Source organism: Geotrypetes seraphini, chromosome 14 (genome assembly GCF_902459505.1).
Source record: "Geotrypetes seraphini chromosome 14, aGeoSer1.1, whole genome shotgun sequence".
NCBI classification, from domain to species: Eukaryota; Metazoa; Chordata; class Amphibia; order Gymnophiona; family Dermophiidae; genus Geotrypetes; species Geotrypetes seraphini.
The window spans coordinates 22,546,616-22,574,097 of record NC_047097.1 but is presented as its reverse complement, the minus strand read 5'-3'; the positions used below and the strand labels follow the sequence as shown (position 1 = coordinate 22,574,097).

General features: G+C 41.5%; 2 protein-coding genes across 11 annotated transcripts in view; one reads left to right on the top strand and one right to left on the bottom strand.

The window, feature by feature from the left end:
* Positions 1–27,482, bottom strand: part of FAM227B (family with sequence similarity 227 member B) — a 413,569-nt gene that overhangs the window by 57,835 nt on the left and 328,252 nt on the right. The gene's annotated exons all lie outside the window — the stretch shown is intronic.
* Positions 1–27,482, top strand: part of GALK2 (galactokinase 2) — a 136,387-nt gene that overhangs the window by 57,997 nt on the left and 50,908 nt on the right. For both annotated transcript variants that reach the window (XM_033920263.1, XM_033920264.1), the window contains exons 5-6: positions 3,313–3,459; positions 24,856–24,954. In XM_033920263.1, coding sequence (XP_033776154.1) covers positions 3,313–3,459; positions 24,856–24,954 — 246 coding nt within the window. The remainder of the gene's footprint in view (positions 1–3,312; positions 3,460–24,855; positions 24,955–27,482) is intronic.

The following is a 27,482-nucleotide window of genomic DNA, read 5'->3' as shown; positions in this document are numbered from 1 at the left end:
TTACATTATGTAGATAATATTTTGTGAATCTTTGCATTGGTACAGCATGCATGTTTCTTGCCTTACTTCATCTACTAAACTCAATAAAAAATTTTTGAACTAACATTTTTTTTGACTCTCCGATTGCTCATTCCAAACATCAACTTAAAATGTATTTGTTAGCATTCATTTGTGAATTCTGAAGCTTTTCTTTTTTTTAAAAAAAAAATGACAATACAGCACTCTAGAATTAGCAACAAAATGTCCTACGTAGCTCTACTAATTCTGAAGTCTGGTTCAGAGCTTCTCTTTTAACGAAGGAGTCCTTTTGCAGGTCTGTACATTACAGTTTTGGCAGTAAATATCTTTAAATGCTGCAGACTGTTTGAAAACATTCAAACACAAGTACTGAGAGGGTCCAGGGGGATAATCTGTTTATATTAAATTGAACATGTTATCCTTGTGGGATATAGCTGTTGCAGAACTTGGCAGAGCCCATTATCATGTCTGAAACTAGAGTCCTTTTTTTTTTTTAATTTAAACATCGCGTGATACATTTGTAAGTCTGATTTCTGTTCAAGACAACCCTGTGGATCAGTTTCTGGTTAAAAATGTCCTCGGCCGTCATTCTTTTTCTTTTTTTTTTCTTAAACAAGCTTGTCTGATGTTATGCAAGCAAGAGCTCTGGAAACATTATCGTCTCTAATACTTTCTGTGATTTCGAAAGGAAATTTTAGCTATGGTTTGCACTTGAAAATTTGCAGCCGATGTGGTAACATCACAACCAGGCAGTGGGATGTCAGTGAAAGCCTTTTTGTGTGCTTTGCCATACCTCCTGCGTTGTGCATGTGCACGCATGCACCTAGGTCTAAAAGTCAGCAGTCAGTGAAACTGGGAACAGTCTGTTTGCCCTGGAGTGCTTGTTACAGAGGTTCAGAATTGTTTAAAAGCAGACTTGCAGACATAGAAGTGGATGTGGGTGATTTCTGCTTTATTTCTTCCCTGTCTCCCTCTACTCGCAAAGAGGTCCCGACGCTTTCATTTATTTTAAAACTGTCACATGCAGAAGAGAGAGTATAACCTCTGAATTTGCATTAATCACGGCCCACTGGTACAAATGACAGAAAACTGTAATAATGCACATGCCGTGAATCAAGAAGGCCCATTTAAGTTTTAGGTGTCAAATTGTCCCTGGAGATCAATTTGCTCTTCAGAGAGCTGGTTTCCTTAGCCTGTCAGCATGGGAAGCTGGCTGCTATGCTCATGTTTTTTTGACTTCCAGTCCTCTTTGAGGGACGCTGCCCCCTACTGGTACATCAAAGAACACACTTACTACCTAGCCAAACCATGAACGCCTTTTACAAAGGGGGACTGGAATATACCAATCTAAGCAGTATAATTACTATAGTAATAGGTGCTGCATACTTAATGGGAGTAGTTTATTGCTTCTATCAGATGGATTTCTGAAACTGCCATGATAAAAAAGTAACAATAATGATTTGCATAGTGATTATGCCTTTCATCTAAACTGGATCTAGATGGTACTTTTTGCATGCATGGTCACATACAGCATTGTTCTTGAACTGCTGGTCTGCGGACTGGTGTCAGTCCGCAGAAAATTCCTGCTGGTCCATGCAGGGCCGGCAAGATCAGTGTGCAAAATTCCTGCCAGTCTGTGCAGGGCTGGCAAGAGCCTCCAAAAGTAGCTTCCTCCCCTTCCCTCCGCTCCCCTCCCAACAGCTCTCAGTACTTGCCTTCAGTAGTGATTCACTTTGGCAGCCTTGGGGCTTTTGCTGAGTCGCGGCCCGCCTCTGATGATGCAACTTCCTCTTTCCTCAGAGGCGGCGCGACCCATATAAGGGGAGGGGGTATATTTGTCTATTTTTGTATAGTTGTTACTGAAGTGACATTGCATATTTTAAAGTCATCTGCGTTGACCTCCGAAAAAGCCCCCAAATACAAATGATAATTAACATTTTCTCTGCGCACAGTGTGCTTTGTGTTTTTTAAAATTTTATTGTTGGTAGATCATTTTGACTTGGTCATTTTAAAAGTAGCTCGCAAGCCAAAAAAGTGTGGGCACCCCTGGTCTAGTGCATAGGCTCTCAACACGTGGTACACGTACCCAAGGAGCACACAAGATCTCTGCAGGGAGTATAACAGTGCATGTTGAGAACTTATGCAGTTCCTTCTTCGCTTCCTTCCCATTGCCAACCCTACTGCTGCTGTTTCCTCAACTTATAGCAGTTATACGGCCCCAGTCTTCAAGCATATGTTATAGACACCATTGGTCCCCCACCCCGGAACAGGAAGTTGATATCAGAAGGAGCAGGAGGCCAGCAGAGCTGACAACGTGTGTTTGAGGCCTGGAAACATGGTATAAAATCTTGTGCCTAAACTTAGGTGTGGATGCCCTTTATTCTGTAATTATGCGCGTAAATTTGGAGAATGCCCATTTCCACACCCCCTTTTTGGTGTAGCCTGTAAATTTTAGGTGTGGATCCCATGCCTAAATTTAAATTCAAACCAATTAACTCTAATTGCTTGTTAAGAAGCCACTTTTCAGCACTAATTGGCTTGCTGTTCAATTAAATTGCAAGTACAAATGTGGAAGTTGCCCTCTTTTTTGCATGTAATCTCATTGGTTTTACACCCTTTCATGACCATCCACTATCTCCTCTCCATGTAGATTCTTTCCACTTCACAGTATTCATAGCCACTGAATATTGGCAGTGACTGGCTATGTCATACGACTTAGCCAGTCACCGGCCAGTCCACCAAGCCAGACATTCATCAGAAAATATCCAGTTATCACCTGCTAAATATTGGCGGATAGCCAGTTAAGTGCTATTTGGCTGGCCAGAAGCCATTCCTGGTCGGCCAAATAGCACTGAATATCAAGAGGAAACTCTTGAAGGTTCCAAGCTTTGCCTGCTTGAATGTAGTGGTTGCAGGTTCTTCAGCTTTGGGGTGGAGAACTAGGTTAAGGAGGTCCAACGGGAAGGAGCAGTAGGTGTTGCTCCTTCCTGTTGGACCTCCTTAACCTAGTTCGGGCCTGACCTTATATACTTCCTGGACCACAACCTTCTGGCTTCACTTTTCTCACTTCCATCTGGGAGGAATTAGGTTTTTAAGGTGGCCCTGATTGTAAAGGAGTGTTCTTAAGGGGAAGTGGTAGCATCCTATAGACTTCAGCACCCACCCCCCCTCATTGCTATATTTTAAATTGTAAATTGTTCAGATATTGATTTATAATGGTGATATACCAAATAAAATATAAAAAAGTCTCTTAAGAGCTTTCATGTCCTGAGTTTGTGTCTTTGTTCTTTGTAGGAAAGGTTTAGCCTCAATGGCCCGCATGGAATGAATTGTCTGGTGGAGGGGAGTATCCCACCAAGTGCTGGTCTCTCAAGTTCTAGTGCTTTGGTGTGCTGTGCAGGACTGGTGGGACTCAATGTGAATGGACTGACCCTTTCAAAGGTAAAGCACTTCTACTGCTAGCATTCCTATAAATTGTTTCTGCAGCAATACCAGACAGGCAGAGTGTTAGACAGATACACAGAATGTTCTTGTTCTGTTGAGCTTATGATCAAGGCACACAACAAAACTCCAAGTATTCCACAGTAGAATGGAGAAGCCCAAAACAAAAAGAAACTGTGGAATGGATGTTCTGGCTGAAAATATTTATTGAACACTTTAGGATCAAACGCATCTACATGAAGAAACATTAATGCGAACCCAAACTCATCCAAAATGAAGAATCAATGATGCGGACCCAACATTGTCTGTGTTTCAGCTCATGAAGCCTTCCTCAGGGGTCCTAAGGGATGTAAAATATATGTCCAAATGAATAAGAATATGTTTTGGTGTGATACAATTATAAATATGAATGTGGAAAGGGTGAATAGATGTGATTAAAGATCCCATACCATATTGTTTCTTACACCCCGCAAATGTCAACTGGGAATCATTGCGGCTTACATAAGATTAATAAGGTCAGCAACATAGACATTATGAATCATAGCAAGACTCTATCCCTCTTTCTTAAAAACTATTACACTATTGTAATGAAATGTAAACTGTATAGATGTCCCTACCAATACGGTATATCAAACATTAAATAAACTTGGAACTTAGATTTTGGAAACTCTTGGCCCAGTCAACTGGCATTGTCTACTGGCAGGATCAACTGCATCAGTTCCACCCTGGAACCACTTCTTAAGCATGACGGCTGCTAAGTCGCCAATATTAGATGTTTTCAGCTACTGGGGGGATGAGGGGACAATGGCAGGAAGTTCTAACTACTAGACCTGTGGAATGTGACTCATGGGGGAATTCTCTGACCTTGGTCCAACAGACGGTAAATCAAGGTGCAATATGGAAAGAGAACGGAATCAAAACAACTTAGCCGTGTTAAGTGGCAAATCCAGTAGTTGAGAAACAAGGCTAGTGCTGGGCAGGTTTCTACAGTCTGTGTCTTAGTCATGGCTTGATAGATGTGGGTGGAGCGGACATCAGCAGCAACTCCAGTAATTGAGAATTAAACCAATGCTGGGCAGACTTCTATGGTCTGTGTCCTTAAAATGGCAAGGACAGCTCAAGATCTAGTATGCATATTTTGTTGGGCAGACTGGATGGATCATGGGAGTCTTTATCTGCCATCATCTATGATGACATAGGTATCAAAAGGACCATTTAAACTAAATAATTTATGGACCACATATAGTTGGGCAGACTGGATGGACCACTCGGGCCTTTATCTGCCGTCATTTACTATGTTACTATGTAACTATCAGCCCTTGAACTGATGCCATGCCTTCATCAGGATAAGGACAACAGTTTAATTTCTTTCCAACAATAACAGAAGTATTGAAGAATAGCCACATTGTGTCAGACCAATGGTTCATCTGGCCCAGTAGCCTGTTTCCACAGTGGTCAATCCAGGTCACAAATACCTGGCAGAAACCCAAATAGCAGCAACATTCTGGAACCCCAAAGAGTAGCAAGCTTCCATTCTACCAAGCCCAGGGCAAGTAGTGGCTTCCCCTATGGAAGACTATGAACTTTTCCTTCAAGAATTTGTCCAAACCTTTTTTAAACCCAGCTATGCTAACCATTGTTACTACATCCTCTGGCACTGAAAATGCAAGCTATAAGTAAGCAGTTCTCAGCAGGCAAACTCCTTCAACATCCAGCGGCATCCTTAGCCAGAAATGGGTTCTGTGCAACATACACCCTAGTGCTTTCACTGCACCCACTGTGTTTCTATCAAACAGGAATAGCAGTGGATAAAGTTCAGTTTTGGTGCCCCCCATCTCCCTTGTGCCCTGTGCATCTACACTGACCGCACTTAACTCAATACCGCCCTGTCCACATCTTCCGAACATGGCACTATTTGGCCCCCCAAATATTTGTAATATTTTTGTTCTTTTTGTAGAAAATTGTCTTAGAGGATAAGCTATTTGAGTGTCCTATTAACAGCTGTAGCAGCAATTCTCAATCTTTTTACAATGGCAGAATCCCCTAAAACATTTTGGGGAGAGCTTCAGTGGCTGGGAGGGTGTAGATGGGCTGGAGTAAGTCTTAACAGAGATTTCGGCAGTTGGAACCCAAGTACAGTACAGGGTAAAGCTTTGGATTCTTGCCCAGAAATAGCGAAGAAGAAAAAATTAAAAAATTTAAATTGAATCAGGTTGGGCAGACTGGATGGATCATTCGGGTCTTTATCTGCCGTCATCTACTATGTTACTATGTTACCAAGGAACCCTCAATTTCTGTAAGCATATATATGTTCATATAAACAGATTCTATAATCTAATTTTTTGAGGAATCCCTGAAGAGAGTTAAGGAGCCCAGCTTGGGAATCACTGAGATCACACCTTCAAAAATATAAACCGGATAGAGTTGGTCCAGAGGGCAGATACTAAAATGTTCAATAATCTTCATCATAAAGCATATGTGCATGTGGCAAGTCTCTTTAAATTGAAAGGAAGCTCTGGCATGAGGGGGCATAGGATGAAGGTGAAAGGGGACAGACTCAGGAAACTAACCATTAAATAAGGCAGATGACACTTAAAGTGAGCAAGTGCAGAGTGATGCATGTGGGAAAGGGGAACCCGAACCATAGCTAAGTGATACGGAGTTCCACATTAGGGGTCACCATCCAGGAAAAGGATCTAGGTGTCATCATTGAGGATACATTGAAACCCTCAGCTCACTGTGTGTGGCAGCTAAGAAAGCAAATAGAATGTTACGAATTATCAGGAAAGGAATGGAAAACAAAGATGAAAATGTTATAGTGACTTTGTATCGTTCTGTGGTATGGCCGCACCTTGAATACTATGTGTACTTCTGGTCACCGCATCTCAAGAAAGATGTAGCAGAATTAGAAAAGGTACAGAGAAGGGCGAAGAAAATGATAAAAAGGATGGGATGACCACCTTATGAGGAAATGCTAAAGCATCTAGGGTCTTCAGCCTGGGGAAGATACAGCTCAGAGGTGATAAGATAGAGGTCTATAAAATACTGAGTGGAGTGGAACGGGTAGATGTGAATTGCTTGTTTATTCTTTCCAAAAATACTAGGATTTGGGGACATGAGATGAAGCTACTAAATAGTAGATTTAAAACAAACCAGAGAAAGTATTTCTTCACTCAGTGTGTAATAAAACTCTGCAAATTCATTGTTGGAAAATGTGATGAAAGGGTTAAAAAAAAAAAGGTTTAGATAATTTTCTAAAAGAGAAGTCCATAAGCCATTATTAAAAAGACTTGAGGAAATCCACTGCTTATTCCTAGGAAAAGCAGCATAAAATCTGGTTTTCTCCTTGGGATCTTGCCAGGACCTGGATTCGCTGCTGTTGGAAACAGGATACTGGGCTTGATGGACCTTCAGTCTGTCCTGGTATGGCAACTCTTATGTTCTTATTTCTTATGGACTCCCAAAGGAATCAGCAGATCTTTACTGGTCTGCACTATATCCGTGCTTACAAATGGCAGTGGTTACTAATATGTAGGATGAAGGACTCCTGGGTTGGTTTTGACCCTCTGCCTTTTCTACCTCTGTATACCGGGTTTATTGTGTTGTGACTGTCTAGGTCTTGAGGCACTTTCAGACATTCTCTTTGGGGCTGGCAAATGTTTCCTGGATGGAGGTGTTATAGACACTGGAAAATGGTGTGTTGGCCAACTAGCACATCGTGTACTGCTGGTGCCCTGGCAAGAAAACTAGAGGGCATGATTGTTTTAATCTAGCCAGGAGGTCACTTGAGCACTGTCTTCAGTTTTTACGGCTTTGGGAGTGCTGAAGGATAGGGAACAATGGCTTGGAATAAGATCCTTTATTCATCACAGCCCTTAGGCTGCAATAAGAGGGATGAGAAGAGCCTTTGGATTTTTTTTTTTTACTGGTACTTGCCACTGTAAGCACATTTCTGTTTTGAATAGACCCATGCATGATGTACCTCGAAGAAGTTAAGGTTGCTTTTCATTCATATAATTGCTGAAATGTATTCCAAAACTATTTATTTACCACATAAAGGCTCCTATTTGCATGAACATTACGCCCAGAAATGATTCAAACGCAAACTCATCCAAATGCGAGCAGGGCACCTAGGTGTTTTTCTGCAAATACCTGCTTAAAATAGCAAGGGGGGAGAGCAAACAGGGGGGGAGCACAGGCGAGACATAGGTGTGCCTCCTACTTACAAGCATAAGAACAAAAGAATTATCACTGCTGGATCAGACCAGTGGTCAATCGTGCCCAGCAGTCTGCTCCCGCAGCGGCCCTTAGGTCAAAGACCAGTGCCCTAACTGAGTCTAGCCTTGCCTGTGTACGTTCCGGTTCAGCAGGAACTTGTCTAACTTTGTCTTGAATCCCTGGAGGGTGTTTTCCCCTACAACAGCCTCCGGAAGAGTGAGATCTACTGGCAGGCCAGGTTTTCAGGATATCCACAATGAATATGCATGAGAGAGATTTGCCTGCACTGCCTTCTCGGTATGCAAATCTCTCTCATTGTGGATATCCGAAAAACCTGGCCTGCTAGTAGCTCTCAAGGACCAGACTTGGGCAGCCCTGGTGTAACTGTTGTGCTAGTATTGTATAACAAGCCTAAGCTCCAGTCTAGAATAGGCCTCCATCATGTGATCTGACTTATAGAATTGTCTCCATAAAGACTGATCTTGTTATATTAGATAAATCATTTCTGTCTATACACGAGAAGACTAATTTTGGATCTAGTACATGTCTTTTCATTAGTAACTCAGGCAAGTTACCATTCAGTTGCAGTAGGTATTTGCCTGTCCCCTAAGACAATGGGGGGTTAAGTGACTTGCCCAAGATCAAAGGAGTGGTGGTCATAATATGAATTGAAATCATCCCTAACATTGTATTTGCTTTTTTTTGGTAGCTATGGCACACTGGGATGAAAAATTCAGCATATCCGTGTTGGGGGGGGGGGAATTCTGTATAGGTCAGCCAAAATAAAGTACATGTATTCAATTTTGCTCAAGGAATTGGCTAAATTGGTGATAACAATCAATAATTGGTGCTGAGAAGCACTTAATTGGCAGTCATTAGGATCTGCCCTATACTTTAGTCTAGACCTTGCGCATCTAATTAGGATCTGCCCTATACTTTAGTCTAGACCTTGCGCATCTAATTAGGATCTGCCCTATACTTTAGTCTAGACCTTGCGCATCTAATTAGGATCTGTCCTATACTTTAGTCTAGACCTTGCGCATCTAATTAGGATTTGCCCTATACTTTAGTCTAGAGCCAATGTTCCCTCTAAGGATTGATGAGGTGTGTGCAAAAAAAAATATGTATGAGCGACAAATTACATACTCCACAAATTTATGAGCAGGTGCGGAGGACGCATTTTTAAACAAATGTAGTACTCCTTATGTATTTTTAATCATCTATGGATATGTTTGTATGTTTATTGTTCAAATGGTTTTATTTATTTCCCCAAATTTATTTTTGTTATACGCATTGAAAATATTTGATATTGCATTTAAATCAAAATCTCAATAAACTTGAAACTTGAAACGAGTGCCCATGAGATTGTGGGAGGGTTAAATACTCAAAGCTTAGAAGAATAACAATTTACTTAAAGTTTTTGCTACGCCAGCTTTCTGGTATCTTTACATACAGTGGCGTACCTAGCATATGTAACACCCGGGGCCCATCATTTTTTGGCACTCCCCCCCCATCTGTAAGAAAAACATGATTTTTAGTAACAAACCACACGTCACACATGAGTACCTAGGAAAAGGCAGCATCTTACATATTGCAGTGAGCAGTACATCAATACACCCATTGTAAAACTAAACAAGCCAGACCAGCACAGATCAATCCTACACCGTCAATCCTAACAGAAAACCATGTCTTTCGAACACACAGAACACAGAAAACATCTTCGCCTAGTATGGAATATGTCATCAGAAACTAACCCCTCCCCCTTTTACAAAACTGTAGTGTGGATTTTAGCCACGGTGGTAACAGCTCTGACGCTCATAGAATTCTGAGCATCAGAGCTGCTACCACCACGGCTGGCGCTAAAAAATGCTCCACAGTTTTGTAAAAGGGGGGATAAAATAGAAATACACAGCTTCAACGCTCTAGCTCAGGGGTGCCCAAACTTTTTGGGCTTGCGAGCTACTTTAAAATGACCAAGTCAAAATGATCTACCAACAATAAAATTAAAAAACACAAAGCACACTATACGCTGAGAAAATGTTAATTATCATTCCTATTCTGTTTTTTTTTCAAAGAGATCAAGGCAGATGACTCTATGCATTGTCACCTCAGTAACAACCATTCAAAAATAGACAAATATACCCCCCTTCCTTTTTATTAAACCACAATAGTAGTTTTTAGCGCAAGGAACTGCTCTAAATGCCCAGCGCTGCTCTCAACGCTCAGAGGCTCCCTGCGCTAAAAAACACTATTGCGATTTAGTAAAAGGGGGCCATAGTGCAAAATATAGACAGCATATATAAATTCAGACACATTTTGATCACTAAATTTAAAATAAAAATCTTTTTTCTTACCTTGTCTGGTGATTTCATGAGTCTCTGGTTGCACTTTCATCTTCTGACTGTGCATCCAATCTTTCTTCCCTTCTTTCAGCCTGTATGCTTCCTCTCCTCCAGACCTCATTCCCTCCCCAAACTTTTTCTTCCTCTCTCCTTGCCCTTTCTTTCTTTTTTTTCCTCTTGATGCCCCCTTTCTTTTTTTCTGTTTCCCTTCTGTCTCCCTGCCTGCCCCCTTTCTTGCTCCCTACCCTCCACAAAGCCACTGCTGCCACCATCGGGGGAAACAGGCCCCAAAGCCACCGCCGCAACCATCGGGGGGAAACAGGCCCCAAAGCCACCGCCGCAGCTGCCCCAAGCTCTCTCTGCTTCCCCTGACATCAATTCTGCCGTCGGAGAGGAAGTTCCGCCCAGCAAGGCAGCGATTGGCTGGCCCAAACTTCCTCTCTGACTGCAGCCTTAGGGGATGTGCACAGCCGGAGCGGACCGCCCCCCCCCCCCCCCCCCCTTGGTAGCCACTGAAGACGTGGCAGCGGCTCCTCTCACGAAGTCCGATGCAGTCGAGGATCTTGAGAGGAGCCGCCGCTGCATCTTTCAACTTTAGAAAATGCTGCAGCTGCCGCCGCTTCCTCTCACCTCCCTCGAGTGAGCGACAGGGGAAAGCGTATGAGCGACGCCACTGAAAATAGTGAGCGATCGCTCATGCGCTCACCTTAGAGGGAACACTGGTAGACCTTGCGGATCTAATTAGGATCCGCCCTATACTTTAGTCTAGACCTTGCGCATCTAATTAGGACCCGCCCTATACTTTAGTCTAGACCAGTGGTCTCAAACTTAAACCTTTTGCAGGGCCACATTTTGGATTTGTAGGCACTCGGAGGGCCTCAGAAAAAATAGTTGTCTTATTAAAGAAATGACAATTTTGCATGAGGTAAAACTATTTATAGGTTATAAGTCTTTCCTTTTGGCTAAGTTTTAATAATAATATTGTAATTTATAGCTAAAGAGACATATGATCAAGAAACTGTTTTAATTTACTTTTATGATTATGAAAAACATACCGAGGGTCTCAAAATAGTACCTGGTGGGCCGCGAGTTTGAGACCACTGGTCTAGACCTTGCGCATCTAATTAGGATCCGCCCTATACTTTAGTCTAGACCTTGCCCATCTAATTAGGATCTGCCCTATACTTTAGTCTAGACCTTGCACATCTAATTAGGATCTGCCCTATACTTTAGTCTAGACCTTGCGCATCTAATTAGGATCTGCCCTATACTTTAGTCTAGACCTTGCGCATCTAATTAGGATCTGCCCTATACTTTAGTCTAGACCTTGCGCATCTAATTTTCAAAGCGTGCAACTTCAAAGGGTGCTTGGTTATGGGTGGGTCAAAGGTGTTCCCAGAATTTCATGCGGTGTTATCGAATACCTACAATTGGGCACCAGCATTTATACCTGCCCAATTACACTAGGCTTTGGCAGGTGTAAATACTCATGTCCAAAGTTAAATGCGAAATGCACACTATGGGGTCCTTTTATTAAGGTTCGCTAACCAATAAAATGCGCGCTAAATGCTAAGGTGCCCATAAGCTAGTATTCTAGGCTGTTCCAAGCTAAAGTTATGCCCCCCCAAATTTCAAAGCTATTTAACTGGCCAGAAATGGTTGTTGACTGGTTAAATAGTGTTTAACCAGTTATATTTGTGGTTAGCAATTAAAAGTTAACTGGTTATATTTTGCAATAACCGGCAACATTCAATGCTGATCGGATAAGCTGAGTGGCTAAATCAACCTGTGTAAATAACAGGCCTGTCTTTGGCTGCTATTAACTCGACTGACCAGTGCTGAATACTGACTTAGCTGGTTAAGTTATCGCTGGCTAACTCCACCCCCCTCCAGATAGTCAATGCCGGTCTCAGGGTGGATTTGATTTAAATCAAATTAATTGAAATTATGATTTAAATCACTTGACAGGTAAACTTGATTTCAATCATGGTTTTCTCATTGTATTCACTGCCACTCAGTACTGGCCAAAAAAGGAATATTTTTCTTCTTTCAACTCTTTATTTCTTAATATTAACTGTATCAAAATGACAGTAACAAGGCAGTCTTTAAGAAGTATGATGAAATCAAAACATTTACCAACCTGAAAATCCTGCCTTTTCAAACACATTGTCATTTTCATTAAAGCACTTCTCATTATGACCTTTGACATTATGAATGGATTAATGGAATTCATTTTACTCAATCCTTAAAAAAGAGAATTGCAATGATCTGCTTGTTACCAAAGCATGAGCAACCTGTAACAGATTAAATTCATTTAATACCAGTTTCAACTGTCATATCATTTGAAGGTAAAAAAAAAAAACATGACTTCAAAACATTTCCAACCTATGAGTTAAATTTCTTCGTATCATCACATTGAAAACCTAAAGTCACTATGAAGCTCATTTTCAAAACAGAAAAACATCCAAAAAGTGGCAGATAGACTATTTTGTTTTTGCCAAAACGTCCAAATTGCTAATTTCAGAAAATAGATGGTTTTATATGCAGTTCATATGCAGTGGGTCTAAATCACAATGGGGTGTTCTGCAGGCCTGTTTTGGGCGTCCCGTGTGGGCTTATGAGTTGGACATTTTTCTATAATAATGGAAGATTGTAGAAAATGTACAGGGAAAAAAGTGGACATTTGAGGGCATTTCAGTAATGAATAAGTGCCAAAAAGGTGCCCAAACTGACTAGATGACCACTGGAGGGATTAAGGCATGATCCCTCTTACTCCTCCAATGGTCACTGACCACCTCCCACCCTCCAAAGATGTGAAAGAAACAGTACATACCAGCCTAAATGACAGCTTCAGATGGCCAGTCCTCTCAGAGCAGCAAACAGGTCCCTGGAGTAGCCTAATAGTAAGAACATAAGAACCCAACCTCTCTCAGCTCACTAATGTAATTGAAATTTGTTACCAATGTACTTGACAATATTTTCTGTAAACCGCTCTGAACTGCTTGTGGTACTGCGGTATACAAAAATAAAGTTATTATTATTATTATAAGAGTTGCCGCTGTGGCGGCCCTCCGGCCAAAGACCAGCACCCTAACTGAAACTAGCCCTACCAGCGTACACCCTTATTTATCAGGAACTTGTCTAACTTTGCCTTGAATCCCTGGGGGGTGTTTTCCTCTATGACAGACTCCAGAAGAGCATTCCAGTCTTCTACCACTCTCTGGGTGAAGAAGAACTTTCTTACATTTGTACGGAATCTATCCCCTTTCAACCTTAGAGAGTGCCCTCTCGTTCTCTTAACCTTGGAGAGGGTGAACAACCTGTCCTTATCTACTAAGTCTATCCCCTTTAGTTACCTTGAATGTTTCAATCATGTCCCCTCTCAATCTCCTCTGTTGGAGGGAGAAGAGGCCCAGTTTCTCTAATCTTTCGCTGTACGACAGCTCTTCCAACCCTTAACCATCTTCATCGCTCTTCTCTGAACCCTTTCAAGTAGTACTGTGTCCTTCTTCATGTACGGTGACCAGTGCTGGACGCAGTACTCCAGGTGATGGCGCACCATGGCCTGGTACAGCGGCATAATAGCCTTCTCCAATCTGTTCATGATCCCCTTCTTTATCATTCCTAGCATTCTATTTGCCCTTTTCGCCGCCGCCGCACATTGCGCAGATGGCTTCATCAACTTGTCGATCAGAAATCCTAAGTCTCTTTCCTGGGAGGTTTCTACAAGTACTGCCCCGGACATCCTGTATTCGTGCATGAGATTTTTGTTACCGACATGCATCACTTTACACTTGTCCACATTGAACCTCATCTGCCATGTCGATGCCCATTCCTCAAGTCTGATTATGTCGCTTTGCAGATCTTCGCAATCCCCCTGCGTCTTCAGCACTCTGAATAACTTTGTATCGTCCGCAAATTTAATCACCTCACTCGTCGTACCTATGTCCAGATCGTTTATAAAGATGTTGAAGAGCATGGATCCAAGCACCGAGCCCCGCGGCACCCCACTGGTGACGCTCTTCCAGTCTGAGTATTGTCCATTTACCACCACACTCTGTTTCCTATGCTCTAGCCAGTTTTTAATCTACGTGAGTATTTCACCCTCGATTCCATGGCTCGCAATTTTCCGAAGTAGTCGTTCATGCGGAACCTTGTCAAATGCCTTCTGAAAATCCAGATATACAATGTCGATCGGAATAATTTGCTGTATACTCCCTGTATTTAAACTACTGCACAGTCTTGTATGTCCAAACATTTAAACCTATTGTATATCTTATATGTCTAATTACACTCCATTGTGTATGTTCACTTGTAGACCGTTCTGAGCTACTGGGAGGACGGGATAAAAATCTAAATAAATAAATAATGGTGAGGTATGTATCTGGGAGCAATGTCCTCTAGGGGTTCTCCACTGCTTTGATGTGTGGCCAGTCTACTAAGAATGCTGGTTCCTTATATATCCTAATGGCTTGTTTTTGTGCATTTTTTTCCTTGGACCTTTTTTTCTGAAAATTTATTTATTTACGAAATATCTATTCCACATTATAGCTGACGTTCTAAGCAAACTACATCACATACATAATTAAAAACAATTAACAATTAGAAAACAAGTATCCGCACCCAATAAATAGCAACTATCACTTTTGCTCTTTCTCAATTTATATCCTAGAACTTCAACTTATAGTTTCAGTCCCAGCTACATATCTCCTCCATAAGCTTCTCCAAAAAGCAGTTTTCAACTAAAGACTTTCAACTGCCTCTCTTCATTTGGCAGATGGTTCCAATAATGTAGAAAATGGAGGCCTGGTGTGAGAGGTTTTTCCAATAGATATCTATTAGCAGATCTCAGAAGCCTAGTAGGTTGATAAATGTGCAGCTTCGCTGCCACCAGTTGTAAAACCTGACTTGTTAATACTTGAAAAATTGGGTATAAGATTTTGACTTTAATTCTAAATTCTAGGGGAAGCCAATGCAATTCCTTTAACAATGAAGTGGTGTGATCAAAATGATTCTTACCAGTCAACACCCACACTCTGAATTTTGTGCGCTTTGCAAAGCTCCTAATTGATTTTTAAGTATCCCTAACAGCACACCATTGCAGTAATCGGACTGTAATCTGTATTGATGTAATGATTAATTTGTTATGGAAATTTTTAGTTATATGTATTAGTTAGGGTTTATTGAGATTTGATTGTTTTACTGTTTTATTATTATAATTTTTATTATTATAATTGTTATTATTGAGGTGTTATAGTATTTTATGAAAAAAAAATTAACTTTTGCTTTTATTCTTTCCTTTCATATTTTTAAATGGAGTTCTTTTCTTAATGAATGTGAACCACTTGGATCCTTTTTAGCCTGTTATGCGGTATATAAAGTTTTTGATAAACCTAATCGAAGCAAGGAAACATAATTGATTGAATGACTAAAACAATTAACAGGAGACAGCAGATTTTTCAGCCCTTCTCAAGATTTAAAACTCCAGGAAAGGATTTCTAATGATTTTCTCTGTTTGTGGTTTCATTGAAAGTGAGAAGTCCATTATTACCCCCAAATTACAAATTTCCTCCAGTATTGAGATTGCATCTGCTTCAGACTGAAAGGTGGCTGCATACTCAACATAGGTTGACTAGATTGTCTCAAAATTTGTATCTTTGTGACGTTCAGTTTCAGATGATTAGCCTTTATCTAGGAGATTACTGTACTCAAATAAAAAGTGTATGTATCAAACATTGTTGAAATTGATCCTTCAAAGGGAATTAGAAACTGAATATCCTCAGCATAAATTCTGAACGGAATGTTCAGATACCATAGTACTCTACTGAAGGGTAAAAGAACTGCTGAAATACAGGAGCCTTGAGGAACATCTGTAGATATCATAACATCTTCTGATCACACAGAACTGTCTGTTATGGTCCTGTCTACTATGGTCCTAAAAAACACACCGAGCTCAAAACATCTAGCAATTGGCCATTTTTGAGAAAAAATGTCAGACGTGTTTATGGTTTCAAAATGGCCGTTTTCTCTGCTGGATTTTTGGATGTTTTCCCCAAAATATCCAAAGTCAGATTTAGACGTCATATTGAAATGCTCCTCTATATCATTCAACAATTTACAATGAATCTCAGGCTAGTTAAATAAAGTGACAAGCCTTTCAGTCATTTTTCCCACTGTAGCGGAAATTTTGCAGCTATTAACAAACTGTCAAATTTAACAACATGTATTTCAAGTGAAGTGTGAGTAGAGCACAGTGGAGTTGCTTGGGTGGTGATCAGATCCCCTAATCAGGCTGGCAACCTTAATTTAAGTAAATTACAGAGAAGATCCCATCAGATTATAATTTCTGCGGTTCTGATGACATTCAGATAATGTCTTACAAACATGTCGCTGCTTCTGATGAAAATAGACTTCATTACCTTATGGCGTACATGTGAGATTCATTAATTGAGACTTAGCATGCAAACTGGAAGCAGATGGGAGCTCTCATGGATAGTCTTTAATGCATGTTCACTCTTCTGAACTTTGCTTACTGTCTTGAGCTCTCTTTTAGGGGTTTCTTGCTATGATTTGTGTAAACTGTCCAGATTTTATTTTTAAAGATTTTTTTTTACAAATTCTCATCAAACTAGCAATATGAACATTTTTCGTCTTAAAAAAATAGTTTGGAACATGAAAGTCATCAGCAAATAAATTGTACAATGAAACAAACAACGGGGGATTAACATATCCATGAAAATCTAGCACAGGGGTCCCCAAAGTCTCTAGTCGGGTTTTCAGGATTTCCCCAATGAATATGCATGAGATCTATGTGCATGCACTGCTTTCAATGCATATTCATTGGGGAAATCCTGAAAACCCGACTGGATTCGGCCCTTAAGGAGGGACTTTGGGGACCCCTGATCTAGCATATACCGCCTATCAAGGTTATTTGATTGAGTAGCTGGCCTAAGGCATGTTCCCCCTCCCTTCTTCCCTGAAAATGGAACTGGAAATGAGTACATGGCTGTGTAGCAGCATCAGGTATTCTGGACATTCTGAACAGAGCAGATCTGAGGAGTTTCAAGTTTATTAAAAATTTGTTATATCGCTTAATCAGACTTCTAAGTGGTGTGCATCTAGCAATAGAGGAATAAGAAATACAACTGAAAATAAAATCAAAATCAAAACGGCAGGGGAGACAATATGGACGAACAGGAACAGAAGGAATGGGTTAGAATTACAATATTGATAGGAAAAACCAAAAAAATGAAAGTACGAGAGGATAGGGAGTTAATTTTTATTGGGCTAATTATTAAAAGAGGTAGCGTCCTTAATAGGGTGGTTATAGACCAAAAGCATCCTTAAAAAAGAAAGTTTTTTAGTTTAGAACAAGCCTAATGGTTAAGTGCGGTAGACTGTAAACCAAGGGATCCAGTTCAAATCACACTTTAACTCTTTTTTCTGTTTGTTTATTTGCCCTCCGGCAACAGAATACATATTGTACCTAAGTATATAACCTATATGCAAGCCTGAAGGCTATTGAAGTGGTATACAGTGCTCCCCCGGTCATTTGCGGTCGGCGATTCGCGGTCCCAGTCTTTCGTGGTATTTTCCGACCGCGAATGACTAGGCAGGAGAGGGCAGCCGGAGAGGCAGGAGAGAGCAGCCGGAACGCCGGCGAGTGAAGGAAATCACTCGCGGTATGCTCCGACCGCCTCTTTCTGCACTAAAGTCGGGCCTCACCAATCAGGAGCTGCGTGTCAATTCAGGAAGGCACTGAAACATAGCTATTCTCTTCACTGCACATCTACGCCTCTGTATCATTTCTAATATTGTGTAAGCCACAATGATTCCTAGCTGACACCTGCGGGATACAAGAATCAGTGTGATATGGTACATTCAGGTACAGTAGGTAATTTTCTGTTCCTAGAGGGCTCACAATTCCTTGGATGACACTCCACTGCACTAATTGGACTAGATTGACAAGTGTATTTTTAAAAAGAGAAAAATGAAGGCAGATAATGATGGCCTATCTAGTCTGCCTAACCATGCCACCTACTATCCCCTCTTCTCACTTAAAGATCAAATAAACTTGTCCCAAGCTTTTCTGAATTCAGATAGTCTTTGTCTCCACCACCTTTACCGGGAGACTACTCCAAACATCTACCACGCTTTCTATAAAAACATATTCACTTAAATTATTCCTGAGCCTATCACCTCTTAACTTCATCCTATCCCCTCTCATTCCAGTGATTCCTTTCAAAGAAAGAGACTCGCCTTATTAGCATTTATGCCACGTAGGTATTTAAACATCTCTAGCATATCTCCCCTCTCCCGCCTTTCCTTCAAAGTATATATATTGAGATCTTTAAGTCTGTCCCCATATGCCTCATGACGAAGACCACCAACCATTTTAGTTGCCTTCCTCTGGATCAACTCCATCCTTTTATATCTTTTTGAAGGTGCGGTCTCCAGAATTGTACACAATATTCTAAATGAGGTCTCATCAGAATTTTATATAGGGGCATCAATGCCTCATTTTTTCTACTGGCCATACCTCTCCCTATGCACCATAGCTTCCTTCTAGCTTTCGCCATTGCCTTTTCAACCTGTTTGGTCACCTTAAAATCATGACATACTATCACACCCAAGTTCCGCTCCTCTTTTGTGCACAAAAGTTCTTCGCCCCCTAAGCTGTACTGTTCCCTCAAGTTTTTGTAGCTCAAATACATGACCTTGCATTTCTTAGCATTAAATCTTTGGTGCCAAATTTCAGACCATTCTCAAGCTTCGCCAGTTCCTTCCTCATGTTATCAACATAATCAGGGGTGTCTGTTCTATGTCAGATTTTGTTATCATCTACAAAGAGGCAAATATTACTGCTCAACCCTTCAGCAATATCACTTTAAAAAATGTTAAAAAGAACAGGCCAAAGACCCGAACCCTAAGGCAGTAGCATAGTAAGTGTGTGTGTATGTGTGTGGAGGGGGGGAGATGGTTCGCCCCAGGAAAAGTCTCTGGTAGGTTTAAAGATGTTCTCCCCGTGCAGAACATCTTTAAACCTACCAGAGACTTTTCTATTCTATGGACTTTCACAACAAAATTCAAATTTCTGACTAACTGACTTTCCCGCCAAAATTCAAATTGGTGAACTGCCCTGTTCCCAATCAGGTCAGTGAACTCACTATTTCCAAAGTCACACTGCAGACTTCAGAGCACACCCTGAAGAAAGCCACAGCATGATGGCTGAAACGTCGGTTTCTACCTGACAAAGATGCAGCGAGACCCAGAAACATGCAACAGGCGCTTACTTTGCTTCTACAAAACATGCATAAAACAGGTCCATTTTTCAATTTTACTGTGCCTGCTATAACATTCAGTCTTGGTCGAAGAAGCAGGATAATTTGCATATTTTGGTCAGTCTAACCACCAGATCAATTGAGGAAGAAGGAGCATGTTTCAAAATTTTTATTTCAGTCCTACTTTAATAAAGATTTTCGAATGATAGAAACATGCCAGTGCTTTAAACAAAATATAGGCTATCTAGTTACAAGCCAATATTTATTTTTATATTTTCATCTATTTGGAAATCAGGGTGACGAGACAATCGAGCGCCAACAATGCGTTTTCGACTATGAACCATCAGGGTGATGGGACAATAGCGCGTGAGACAATCGAGCGCTGACAATATGGAGCAGACAATCGCGCACAAGGACATCAGCGTGCCGGACTTAAACTTAATTTTAAAGTGCTCCGAGGGTGTGTGTGTGTATGTGGGGGGAATCTCCCCACTTAAGTTAGTACTGTTGCCGCTGCCTTTGGGGGGGTGTGGGGGGGGGGAACCCCCCACACACATTATAGAGGAAATTGATGTTTTTCCCTAAAAAAAGGGAAAAACGCCTCTTCCCTCTCTAATGGGGGGTTCCCTCCAAACACCCCCACCCAACAGCAGCGCAAACAGTACTAACTTAACTGCAGGGGTTCCCTCCCCAAACCCCCACTCGGAGCACTTTGAAATTAAGTTTAAGTCTGGCGCGCTGATGTCCTGCGTGTGATTGTCTGCTCCGTATTACCAGCGCTCAATTGTCCTGCGCGTTTTTGACTATGAACCGGATATCAGTGATCTAGAACTCTAATTGGACATCCCCCAACCCTAGTAAAGAACCTTGTGGTATGAGATTAGTAACTCTTAAATCAGTGATGAGCACAGAAAAATTAACAATGCCTGGGTTTCAAACAAAACTGGGAACTGAAAGTAAAATTTAGTGGTTTTCTAGAAAGCTGCGTATTTAGTTACACAGAAACTGAATATATTTGTATATACAAAGTTAAAGTAGCTGCAAATACAGTAACATGAGCCTGAATATAAACTGAAGGTTTAATTTTACTTTTATCATTCTTGTTATTTTGTTTTAGCCTTCAGGACCAGATTATTATAAACTAAGTACTCAAGTTTTATAAATACAACCAGAGGAAAGACAATCCCTCCTAAATTTTGCAGCAGGACTTAGATGGCCGGAAACGACTCCTGGCTGGCTAAGTTCCATTTGGCTCGCTATGTGCTGATATTCAGTGGGAGATAGATGGTCATCTCCTTCTGAATATCTGGCTCACTGGCTAGGCCACATGACATAGCCAGCCTCGCTGATTTTCATCAGTTGGCCGGCTAAGGCACATGGCCAGGTAGACCCACCTAAAAAGCAAGTCTGTCTTTGGCCGTTAGCCTTGGCCGGCCAGTCATTGAAAATCAGCTTGTTCAACTAAGTGTGATCCACCAAACTTCAACCCATTTATTCGGTGCCAGTGACCCCAGAATTGAATATTTGGGATTGCCGTTGACTGCGGGACCTCAATTTCAGTATTGGCCCACCATGACTAAGCTTTAAGATATACAGTACTCTATGGGCCTGATATTGAATTGTGGTCAGTGGCGATCCCCGATATTCAAAGCTGGGGGTCACCAGCATTAAATATCCAGGGCAAAGGTCAGCGGCTCACATTTAGCTGGCTAATGAACAAAGGTAGACAGGTCTATCTGGCCGCATGCCTTAGCTGGTCAGCCAATGAACATCAGCAGTGACCAGCTTAGTAAAAAGGGGGCCACAATGAACAACATCTGCTTTTCTATTATTCTAAGCCAAGCTCCAGTAAAAACAGCAACAGCCAAGCCAAATCCTAGCTTTCTTTATGTGACTGCTTGGGCTGGTTTCATCATGCTTTGTGTAAAAGGTAAGGGTTAAGTGCCTTGATGACAAAAGTTTGAAATAGCAATCATTTTGCCTCCACTTCACCCATGGCTTGTACTTAGTCCTCATTAGAAGGAACATTGAATTGTTTAAAACAAAAACCAGATATTTTGTGGAACTCTCCTTGAGATCAAAGGGAATCCCTGGTCTACACATGTGGACAAGTTTTCCAGCTTACAGATGCATGCTTGGCGGCCCTTACAAACAGCAAAGTACTGATCGGTACATAAAAGTAGAGAAAAGAAAGGATATTCTGGGAAGTTGCTCTTTTTCCAATTATATCACCCGTTTCCTAAGTTCACCAGCATATGCTGAGACATTCCACATGGAAAACTTTCTATCAAGTGAAATCAGTGAGGACGTTTTCTTCTGAAGATTTACATCTCATTACAGTCCTAATGAAAGCCTGTTTATGGCTTTTTCCTTTAAATATGATTCAGGAAATTTGCTTTTTTGCAGGCAATACTTTATGCCCTACAACTTCAAAATGATAGAGCATGAAATATTAACATAACAAATATTTAGGGGATCTCTTAGGGAGATGAGGAGATAGTGGATGCTGTAGATGGGCAAACTGGATGGGTCTTTATCTGCCAGGATCTTGAGGGTTTTTTTTTCTTTACCTTCAATGTTTTTTACTTTCTTTTCCTCCCTCTTTTTATATATATCTCTATAATGTTAGTGATGTCTTCTCTTGTATGCTTAATTAGATTGTGAGCCCCTTCGGGACAGAGAGAGTAGCTCAATGCCTATATTTAGTACACTTTCCCCTCCGAATCTGCAGTTTCAGCATCCGCGGATTCAGTTATTAGCGATTTTAAAACAAAAAAAAACATTTTAATTTTTCAGGCTATTTTAAGCCCTGTAAGCCCCCCCTCCTTAAGCCTTACCTGATGGTCTAGCGGGTTTTCGGGGCAGGAGCGATCTTCTCACGCTCCCGCCCGTGCAGATCGCTCATAGGAAATGGCTGCCTTGAGCTCCCGTTGTAGTCTCTCGAGACTATGGGAGCTCAAGGCAGCCATTTCCTGTGAGCGATCTGCACGGGGCAGGAGCGTGGGAAGATCGCTCCTGCCCTGAAAACCCGCTAGACCACCAGGTAAGGCTTAAGGGGGGGGGGCTTACAGGGCTTATAATAGCTGGGGTGAAGCGGTGGTTAGGGGCAAAACTGCCCATCTCTACCCAATCTCCACCCCAGTTCCCACCCCCATAATAGTACTAATTGCACCTTGTACGTCCAGTGCCTCATCTGGAAGCCTAAGGCTTCCGGTTCAGGCGTAGGATGCCCGTAGGAGTCACTGCCCATGGCTTTGTGCACTGAATCAGTTAGAAAGAGGGAGCTGGCTCGAAGATAATGCCACATCGATTGCACCGTAGACCGGCGGTTGAAGAACACTGTTTTGGGCCTGATGCACGTGCTGGCCCTGTGGACCGGCAGGAAATTTCTGTGGCCCGGCACTGGTCCACGGACCGGTGGTTGAAGAACACTGGTATACAGGATAAAGCATAGCTATTCTTATGTTAATATGAAATGGTTGCAATCAACATAAGAGTCAGACCAGTGATCCACTAGCACTGTATCCTGTTTTCTCAATGGCCTATACAGGTCACAAGTAATTGGCAGAAACCCAAATACAGTAGTAGCAATAGTCCATGCTACCAATCCCAGGACAAATAGTAGCTTCCCCCGTGTCTGTCTCAACAGCAAACTATAGACTATAGACTTGTCCAAACCTTTTTTAAATCCAGTCTGTGTTCAAGAAAGTTTGGGGCAGGCACGTGGGATCTCTTAAGGAGAGGAAGAGATAGTTGTTGCTGTGGATTGACATATTGGATGGGTTATTTGGTCTTTATCTGCCTTCATGTTGAAGAATCAATATAATTGCTAAATACTAGAAAAAAGACTTCCATGAAAGTATCTCTAGAAACATAGAAGATGATGGCAGAAAAGGGCTACAGCCCATCAAGTCTGCCCACTCTGCTTACCCACCCCTGTTTCATTCAGATTTTTGGGAAGTGGAAGGGGTTAGTGACCAATGTGGGAGTAGGGGGGGGTCAAAACATAATCACCCAGTGGTCATCTGGTCAGTTTGGGTACTTTTTTGGCACTTAGATGCTTTTAAAACAGGTGTAGCTCAGAACCATCTAAGTTTCATCCAGGATATCTTGGGAAAGGTTTGATTATTACCTTAAGGCGTCCAAGTCTAAACCTTCCCAAAGCCAGCCTAGAACATGCCCCCTTTAGTTCTGGTTGCATAGTAGCTAAGACACCTCACAAGACGGTCCAGAAAGATGGTTTCGAAAATCGGCATTTAAACATTCCGCTATTAGGATGTCAATTTGTGCCGTGTTTTGGACATCTTAGAGTTTTGAAAATGCCCCTAATAAGATTTATAGCTGGCAATGTATTGGGAGGCATATCGTGGGTGGAGGTCTTAAATCAAATGCCTAGAACCCTTCTGTGATTCAGTTAGAGTGGGTTCGTGAATTCTGTATACATCGACTGCAGTGAGAACCTTTCAACAGAACTAAGAGGGGGGAAAATGAACCGTTTTGCTCTGCAGAAGTCAATGTACTGGTACAAGTGAGCTGAGACTTAGGGCTAGATTTATTAGCATATACTAATGGGTGACGTCTTTTAGTAAATCTAACCCTTAATTTGATGATGTGAGAGAGAGCACTGCCTTTATCCTCCAAACATAACAACAGATTTCTAGACCGCAAAACCATAAGTTTTTTTTTTAATTAGGATTTTAGGATTTTATATACCACCTATCAAGGTTATCTAAGCGGTTTTACAATCAGGTACTCAAGTATTTTCCCTATCTGTCCTGGTGGGCTCACAATCTATCTAACATACCTGGGGCTGTGGAAGATTAAATGACTTGACCAGGGTCACAAGGAGCAGTGCGGGGTTTGAACCCACAACCTCAGGGTGCTGAGGCTGTAGCTTCAATCACTGCACCACACACTTCTATGCGGTTTACAAAAGATTATACTAAAAGGAAAGAAAACATATACGTTTTATGAAGAATACAGAAATAACTAATTTGTCAAAAAATTTAGAAAAAAGAAAAGTTTTCAGCAACTTTCTAAAGTGCTCCTAAGAAATGGAATCCATTAAGAGTACCGGTAATCGGAAATCTATGTCATGTGCTCATGATATTTCTTACTTTTGCAGCCCTTAACCGAGAGAAACATAAACAGAGCATGTGATCTTGTATTATTCTTCTGTGGTAGAATATCAAATCTGTCAACCAGGTATCGTGGGGCAAGTCCAAAAGCTACTTTATAGTACAAACATCCCAACTTAAAGATTATTCGAGCCTTGACCAGAAGCCAGTGCAGTTACGTGGTCAAACTTCCTCCGATGGTAAATCAGCCTTACCGCCCTATTCGGCACCAAAGTCAATCTAACCAGATTTTTCTTGGTGCTTTTCAAATAGACTATATTACAATAGGCCAATAGGCCCAAAAGTAATGATTGAACAAGAGTTTTGAAAGCAGCAGCCTCAAAATAGGGTCTAATAGTACGTAATTTCCATAAAGTGTAGTATCTTTTCTGGTCCTGGTATCTCATTTCATTTATTTTATCTTAATTATTTATTCAGGTAGAACTTGCGGAACTCTGTGCTAAGAGTGAGCGCTACATTGGCACAGAAGGAGGAGGCATGGACCAGTCCATATCATTTCTAGCAGAAGAAGGAACTGTAAGTATGTTTCTCTTTGCATAAAATCTAAAAGAAAAAAACAGTTCCAATATGGTATATTATCTTTTCCTATGTTATATATTACATCCAGTTTTCCATTCTGTTTCATTCTCCTGTTGTTTCTGCAAAAGGTCCAATCTCTGAATTGTGCCTTGATTGATTCATTCCTTGTGAAGATACTTAGCGTATTTTGAATGCAAAACATTTTGTGTCTCCAAATTTGAAAGGTCTCATATTTCTGGAAATGCTTATAATTTGTATTTATTCATTTTGGAGGGTGCCCTGGGGATGTGTTTAAAATATGGAAGGAAAGAGGAGTGTAAATGCCGAACTCTCCTCGCCTCCCTGCTTCATATATATGCTTTAAGGGGATATACCATTTCTTTAAGGGGGTATACCATTGATATACCATTTCTGCACTTAAAACAGTAGTAGGCAGTATATGCTGGCTGTAGTATATGCGCGTAATTGTGAATGGAAGTATACAGAGGTGGGGGCAAGGTTAGCATGTACGAGCTGTTATGTAATATACACACAGAAACACGGGAAAGCTCTGGTTAGCATGCACACACCTATTTTGTAAACTATTCACCTAAGCCTGGGATAGCCCTTTGCACCTCAGATCAGTTACTGCTTTCCAAGGGGAGGGGCAGTACTGTATATACTTGAATATAATCCAAGGTAACCTTTTCCCGAGGTTAGACATTTGGGTATGTTAGTGTCATTTGTCATCCCCACCAGAAAACCTGGCCATGCAGAAAACAGAAAAAAAAAAACAAGCTTTTTCAAATGCAAGCCCACAAACTAAAAGTACTATTGTACCCAAACGAAACTCTAACATGCCAGACTCTGCATACAATACACCACAAGAGAAATAGAAAGAAATGCATTTCTTCCTGAACAGTCCAAAATATAAAAACAACAGATGTAAATTTTCAAAGCTGACATATTTTAATCTCTAAATTGAAAATAAACATTTTCTTACCTTTGTTATCAGGCGATTTTATTTTTCTGGTCTTCTTGTTCCACCTGTGCTCTTAACTCTCTTTCCAAGGCCTCCTTATGTATTTGCTGTTTCTTTCCTCGCCTTCACTTTTTGTACTACATCCTTCTTTGGCACTGATTTTCATATTCAGTTTTCTTTCATTTTTGTGCCTCCATCTCAAATCTATCTTTACAACTCTTCTCCTTCCCTTCATTCATGTTCACTATCTCTTCCCTCCTTCTCCACTTCCCTCCATCCATGTGCCCCATCTCTTCACTCTCTTCCCCTTCCCTCCATCCGTGCCACATCTCTTCCCCTTCCCGCCATCCATGTGTTACCGCCTCCTTCTTGCTGCCCGAGGCTCCCCTGTAACATTCCTTTGATGCAGTCCACCCAAGCGGAAACAGGAAGTTGCTTCAGAGGGGGGTGGACCGCGGCAAAAGAAAAGTACAGAGGTGGCCGGCATCTTAGGTACTCCTACCCTCCACTACCCACTCCTCCCTGCCCCAACCAACATCGCACTTACAATCCCAATGCACTTACAGTCCCAGTCTGGAAGCCAATGCCAACGCTCTGTGATAGTCTGAAGGGCCTGGAGGGTCTGCACATGCTCATGGCTTGCTGGACTCCCTTTGAGAATCCTGGAGAGGGTGGGAGCCAGCAGGCCTTGAGCATGCGCATTCGCTCAAGGCCCTTCAGCATTGGCTTCCAGAGCATGGGGACTGTAAGATTTATTTTTTATTTTTCTATACCGTTCTCCCAGGAGAGCTGAGAATGGGAACCCGCAAGCTGCAAGTTAAGTTTGTTAAGTACTTTTTGAAGCTTGGTTTGACGTATGCCTAGTAAACAATTTGTTCAATTTTAGTTTTTTCAACAAATAAGTGTATGAGTTGATATAACGTTTTGTTTACCTTCCATGCGATGATTGGGCTGTGAGGTGGTTTTTTCTGGGGTTCGCCCCAGTTTTCCCCTCCATGATTCTGAGCAAGTTTTTGTGAACTCAGTTATATCATTCATATAGTTCTTTGAATAGGTCCACAGAGTGATTTCTCTCACTACAATATATGCACCTTATCACTCTTGTTATACTGGTTATAACTCGTCCCCTTTTTCATATTGTACCATATCCTCTGTCAACAAATTCTGCAACCTAATTATTCATTGAGCCCTGGATTCTCTAAATGGCGCCCAAGCTCAGTGAAAAATTCCATTTAAACTGATTTTTAAGGCATTGGAATTGCGCCTCCGTAGCGGCTTTAAAGCAGTGGTTTCCAACCCTGTCCTGGAGGACCACCAGGCCAGTCAGGTTTTTGGGATAGCCCTAATGAACATGCATAAGAGAGATTTGCATATAAAGGAGGTGACAGGCACGGAAATATGTCCCATGCATATTCATTATGGCTATTTCAAACACCCGACTGGCCTAGTGGTCCTCCAGGACAGGGTTGGGAACCACTGCTTTACAGCACTTAATGGCTAACACCAGGCATGGCTAACACCAGGCATGGCTAACACCAGAAATGGAGTTAGGCGCCCTTACCTA